General features: G+C 46.3%; 1 protein-coding gene across 1 annotated transcript in view; it reads right to left on the reverse strand.

Moving 5' to 3' along the window:
* LTK (leukocyte receptor tyrosine kinase) overlaps positions 1-4,809 on the reverse strand; it is a 147,125-nt gene extending 142,316 nt beyond the window's left edge. The window contains exon 1 of the mRNA XM_066613728.1: positions 4,686-4,809. Coding sequence (XP_066469825.1) covers positions 4,686-4,809 — 124 coding nt within the window. The remainder of the gene's footprint in view (positions 1-4,685) is intronic.
* Positions 4,810-6,439: the final 1,630 nt, after the last annotated feature.

Below are 6,439 nucleotides of genomic sequence, written 5' to 3' on the forward strand. Positions count from 1 at the left end.
CAGCCTCTCTTCCTGAGATGCCTGGTGATGCCCCTGGAGGCTAGCCACGCCTCACTAGGGAGGCGGGACACAAAAATTGAATACCTCAGCCTTATGGATTAAGAAAGAGAAAATAAAAGTATAGGAATTTTGTTTTGTTTCTGAAAAACGAGAAACAAAGGAGCAGTTAGTGGGGCCCCTGAAAAACCTTTACCGGGACCAGTTTTCTAAATTAGGATTCTCTCTTGTCCTGTTGCAGGTGCAGACATACAGCTCAGAGTTCTGTTTGGCTATAAAACAGGGCTATTTCCCCATCCCACTGCCATTATGAATAAGCTGGATATCAAAGTATTGTCCCCTCTTGGGGGACAATATATTCTCTTACATTTAGTGGGGGAAAGCAATTGCCCCTCATCGCCCAAGCATGGTAAGGAATTATTTAATTGCATATGTCTATGTACTTACATATTACATATTTTAAATGTTTGAAAATAAATAAATATTAATCTTCATTATCTTTTTCTTTCCAGCTTTTTTCTCTCCTTTTGATCTTATTTGTGATGGGCAGAACATCTGATCAGTCTGTGGTGTGGGCTTACCATATTCATTTGCAGGGTGATGGAAGAAAAGTCTTACTTCTTTATGGGAGTCCTCTCTTGTCTCACTTGTCATGGTGGCACAAAGCCCTGATATGGACTTTATTACATTACTCCAGTGGTTCCCAAACTTTCCGTGGTCAAAGTGCCCTTAAGAACATAAGAACAGCCCCACTGGATCAGGCAATAGGCCCATCTAGTCCAGCTTCCTGTATCTCACAGCAGCCCACCAAATGTCCCAGGGAGCACACCAGATAACAAGAGACCTGCATCCTGGTGCCCTCCCTTGCATTGGCATTCTGACATAGCCCATTTCTAAAATCAGGAGGTTGCACATACACATCATGGCTTGTAACCCATAATGGACTTTTCCTCCAGAAACTTGTCCAATCCCCTTTTAAAGGCATCAAGGCCAGATGTCGTCACCACATCCTGTGGCAAGGAGTTCCACAGACCAACCACACGCTGAGTAAAGAAATATTATCTTTTGTCTGTCCTAACCGGCCCAACACTCAATGTTAGTGGATGTCCCCTGGTTCTGGTGTTATGTGAAAGTGTTAAGAGCATCTCTCTATCCACTTTATCCTTCCCATGCATAAGTTTGTATGTCTCAATCATGTCCCCCCTCAGGTGTCTCTTTTCTAGGCTGAAGAGGCCCAAACGCCTTTCCTCATAAGGAAGGTGCCCCAGCCCAGTAACCATCTTAGTCGCTCTCTTTTGCACCTTTTCCATTTCCGCTATGTCCTTTTTGAGATGTGGCGACCAGAACTGGACACAATACTCCAGGTGTGGCCTTACCATAGATTTGTACAACGGCGTTATAATATTAGCCGTTTTGTTCTCAATACCTTTTCTAATGATCCCAAGCATAGAATTGGCCTTCTTCACTGCCGCCGCACCTTGGGTCGACACTTTCATCAACCTGTCCACCCCCCCCCCCAAGATCTCTCTCCTGATCTGTCACAGACAGCTCAGAACCCATTAGCCTATATGTGAAGTTTTGATTTTTTGCCCTTCCTCCATGGTGCCCTGTTGAGGATCGCGTGAGATTTTGGCCCAGCTAAGTTGGCCAAGCCAAGATGACAGACAAAGATGGCTGGCCAAGAAAAGTGAAAATTGCTGGTCTAGGTAAGAGGTGAATTCCTAATAATGATGGTTAGGTATTAGCTCAGGCAAACAGTTCCTCAGCCTAGGTATCACTACTGTGAAATCATGTTCTGAGCACCCACCATTTGTGAGGCAATTGGCATAATGAAACTGATGTGATGTGAAAGAGCACTTGCAGAGTTTCAAACCAGCTTTGAATAAGCAGTGTAAATATTGTGTTTGTGTACTGTATACTGACAAAAATGGGGTGAGAAGGTGGAGCAATGGTCAGATAAGAAAGACAAACTGTTAAATGGCATCTGAAAGTCTCTTTCTCAACTGGTTGGAGTCAGCTGGTTACACTTACAATCAAGCATTTCTATAAGTTTGCTACCATGCTTCAATTAATTTTCACAGATTTCTGCTTTTTCATGCAAGTCATGCATCTTTTGAGCTCACAGTTGTTTACTCTGTGTGCTCATTGTATGAACGGAGTATGTAGCAACAGGCCTCTGTGCATTGTTTCAAGTGGAATAAAAGCTGTTTCTTTGGAATATCTAGCTATAAACTTTCAACAAGGCACTTGTAAGTTTAGCTTTCCATAGTCTTTACAGAGGGGTCTGATGTGGCGCCATCGAAGACAACAGTGCCCTTCATGTCCTTGTGGAAAGATCCGATGATGCTGAGGAGCCTGGGTGGACATCCGATCTTGGGAAGAATCTTGAAGAGGCCGTCCCTGCTGACCAGGTCGAAAGCCTTCGTGAGATCTATGAAGGCTATTAAGAGTGGCTGTCGTTGTTCCCTGCATTTCTCCTGCAGTTGTCTAAGGGAGAATACCATATCAGTGATGGACCTGTTGGCTCGGAATCCGCACTGTAATTCTGGATAGACGATCTCTGCAAGTACCTGGAGCCTCTTTAGTGCAACTCGGGCAAACAACTTTCCTACAATGCTAACGAGAGAGATGCCACGGTAGTTGTTGCAGTCACCCCTGTCGCCTTTCTTCTTGTATAGCGTGATGATGTTTGCATGCCTCATGTCTTGAGGTACTCCACCTTCTCTCCAGCAGAGACAGAGGATTTCATGCAGCTCAGTGACGATTATCTCTTTGCAGCACTTTAGGTGGAGTGAAGCAAGGCTGTGTTCTTGCACCAACCTTGTTTGGAATTTTCTTTGCTGTCCTGCTGAAGCATGCCTTTGGAACTGCAACAGAAGGCATCTATCTCTGGACCAGATCAGACGGAAAGCTCTTCAACCTCTCCAGACTGAGAGCAAAGTCCAAAGTCCAGCTGAAATGTCTGCGTGACTTACTCTTTGCCGACGATGCAGCTGTCACTAACCACTCTGCCAAAGATCTCCAGCAGCTCATGGATCGTTTTAGCAAGGCCTGTCAAGATTTTGGACTGACAATCAGCCTGAAGAAAACACAGGTCATGTTTCAGGATGTGGACTCACCTCCCTGCATTACAATCTCTGCGCATGAACTGGAGGTTGTCCATGACTTTGTGTACCTTGGCTCAACAATCTCCAACACTCTTTCTCTCAATACCGAGCTAAACAGACACATCGGTAAAGCAGCTACCACGTTTTCCAGACTCACAAAAAGAGTCTGGTCCAACAAGAAGCTGATGGAACATACCAAGATCCAGGTCTACAGAGCTTGCGTCCTGAGTACACTGCTGTACTACAGCGAGTCATGGACTCTTTGCTCACAACAGGAGAGGAAACGCTTTCCACATGCGCTGCCTCCGACGCATCCTTGGCATCTCCTGGCAGGACAAAGTTCCAAACAACACAGTCCTGGAACGAGCTGGAATCCCTAGCATGTATACACTGCTGAAACAGAGACGCCTGCGTTGGCTCAGTCATGTTGTGAGAATGGATGACGGCCGGATCCCAAAGGATCTTCTCTATGGAGAACTCGTGCAAGGAAAGCACCCTACAGGTAGACCACAGCTGCGATACAAGGACATCTGCAAGAGGGATCTGAAGGCCTTAGGAGTGGTCCTCAACAGGTGGGAAACCCTGGCCTCTGAGCGGCCCGCTTGGAAGCAGGCTGTGCAGCATGGCCTTTCCCAGTTTGAAGAGACACTTGGCCAACAGACTGAGGCAAAGAGGCAAAGAAGGAAGGCCCATAGCCAGGGAGACAGACCAGGGACAAACTGCACTTGCTCCCAGTGTGGAAGGGATTGTCACTCCCAAATTGGCCTTTTCAGCCACACTAGATGCTGTTCCAGAACCACCATTCAGAGTGCGATACCATAGTCTTTCGAGACTGAAGGTTGCCAACATTAAGTCTTTACAGGGTTGAGCAGGTATCTTAGAAACATGGACCTCTCCACTCCAACAGTATTTTCTGTCCATTTGTCCTTATCAGTCCTTTTAGTCTCTCTGCATTAGTGCATCTTGGGTTTGGGCAAGAAGTGGAACCTATAGAAAAATATTTGGATGCCTACTCTAGAGTTGCATTCAGAGGATAGGGAACATAGAGTATTAAGCCAAATTAATAGCACAATCCAAGGTAGATAAAAATAAAGGATTTTTTTAAAAATTGTAAATAGATTTTTTAAAGTTAAATGGAATTTTTAAGATTTATTATTTTTTTATGTGAAGTCCTATGTGAATAGTTTTCTATGTGAATAGTTTTCATCAAAAATGTGTTATAATTCAAAAAATCTCATTATGCAATAAGGATTATAAATTAGAATTCCATATTATGAGACCATGTATTCATAAAATTTTTAAAAAGGTTTTGCAAACAGGTTCTATCTGTTCTTGAATTGGGGCCTCATTTGAATGAGGTTCCGTAGGGTTAATCTTTCTATATACCCAGGTACTCAGTCTAATACCATCGGAAAATTTTGTGATTTTCAAATTGGGTTTGTGTCTCCAGAGATAACATACTTGTTAAGAGCATTATATGGAGATGAGAAATAACAGAGCCTGATCCTGTGGTCCACGCCGCGCCTCCGCGGTGTGGACCACAGTTGCAAATGTGCCGTAAGGCATGTTTGGGGGGCTTACTGCCAGACTCCCGCTGGAGCTGGCTCAGCTCTGGCCGGTGCTGAGCCAGCGTGTGGCAGGCGCCTGGGTTCCGCGGCTTGGCAGTCTCTGTGACTGCCAGGCTGCGGAACGGGAGATAGGACATGTCTGGGGGCATAGGAGGAGGCGTTCTGGGAAGGGGGAGGCATGGCCGGGGGTGTGGGGAAGGCATGGCCAGGGGTGTGGAGGAGGCGTGGCGGGGGGTGGGGGGAGGCAGATCCGCGGAGCCAAGCTCCACAGGATCCAGGGCACTCAGGCAGGGCTGCTCGCCCTACACAAGCGCCTTCACTTTAGTGGCGACCAAACAGTTGAAATCTCCAGGATTGTTTTCAATAATCTGCTTGAGCAGGGGTGCCCAAACCCTGGCCTAGGGGCCACTTGCACCCTTCAGGGACTCCCAATCTGGCCCGCAGGGAACCCCCAGTCTCCAATGAGCCTCTGTCCCTCTGGAGACTTGCTGGAGCCCATGCTGGCCCGATGCAACTGCTCTCAGTGTGAGGGTGATTGTTCAAACTCTTGTGTGAGCTGTGGGGTGAGGGCTTCCTCCGCTGCTTGCTGTTTCATGTCTGTGATGCAGCAGCGGCAGTGACGGAAAGGCTGGCCTTGCTTTGTTTGAAAATATTTTATTGAAGTTCTTGTACCTGCAGGTAAGACAAAAATAAACTTGATATTAAAATGTGAAAAAATTAAAGATTTAACAGTCCGATTCTAACCTGCGCTACAATAGGTGGGCCAGTTGGCCTATTCCATATCCACCCTGGAGCTGGGGCAGGCTGCCACGCAATTCTGAGTAAGGGGAATTAATTCCCCTTAACCTGTGTTGCATGGCAGGTGTCCCAATGGGGCTACTCAGATCTGCGCCACCCTCCCTCTGTCCTGGAACGTCCTCATTCTGTCCTCCCCCCATCCTTCCCAAACTCATACCAGCCTAGGGAGACCCATACCAGCGCAAACTCACCCATCCACTTTGGCATGGAGGCTGGATCTTGCCTCTGCTGGCTGGTCTGAGTCTTTGCGCCGGCCCAGTCAACTCACAAGAAGGCCAGGTGCCTGGGACTTGTGTTGGCCAAAGGACAAGCCAGGATTGCGCGCTAGATGTTAAAAGTGTTAAAAATCCGTATGCGTGTTAAATATTATGTGTATTTCCTATCAAGGAAACAAAAATCCAAAATACATAAATATTGTTTTAGTTCAAAATAATAATTTAATTGTCTGGTGATAGTGGTTGTTCTTCTAACAGAGTAACGTACAAAAATTCTCCAAATATTCATGAGTAACCTGTTGAAGATTGGAACCTGTTCCAATGCCTTCACAAATATCTGTTTCAATCAGCTTTGCCTGTATCGAGATTGCCAGTGGCAGGTGCCCGGTGACCGCTGCTACCACCGCACGGAGACCTGTAAGGCAGTTTTGATGAAACACACCTCTGTTAAAATTGCCCTATTCTAGGAGGAGTAACCTGCAAGGTATGAAATGGCAGGGGATGAATGGGTGCATAGACCTCTCAGTATCTGCTAATGTCCCCCTCCGTACATGTGACCATGCAAACTGTTTGTGCAGGCAGGTTGTGGAGGAACCAGGGATCTGTTAAGTTCTCTTGAGCTCTGTGCACAAGCATTCAATCCATGATGCAAGTAATTATTCCCCTTGTCTTGCCTATGATACCTACAGCAGATCCAACCCTAATCTCAGCTACAGTCATACAAACACCATTGGCTTCATTAACTTTTGTGTGC

The sequence above is a fragment of the Tiliqua scincoides genome, chromosome 1 (assembly GCF_035046505.1).
Source record: "Tiliqua scincoides isolate rTilSci1 chromosome 1, rTilSci1.hap2, whole genome shotgun sequence".
Lineage (NCBI taxonomy): Eukaryota > Metazoa > Chordata > Lepidosauria > Squamata > Scincidae > Tiliqua > Tiliqua scincoides.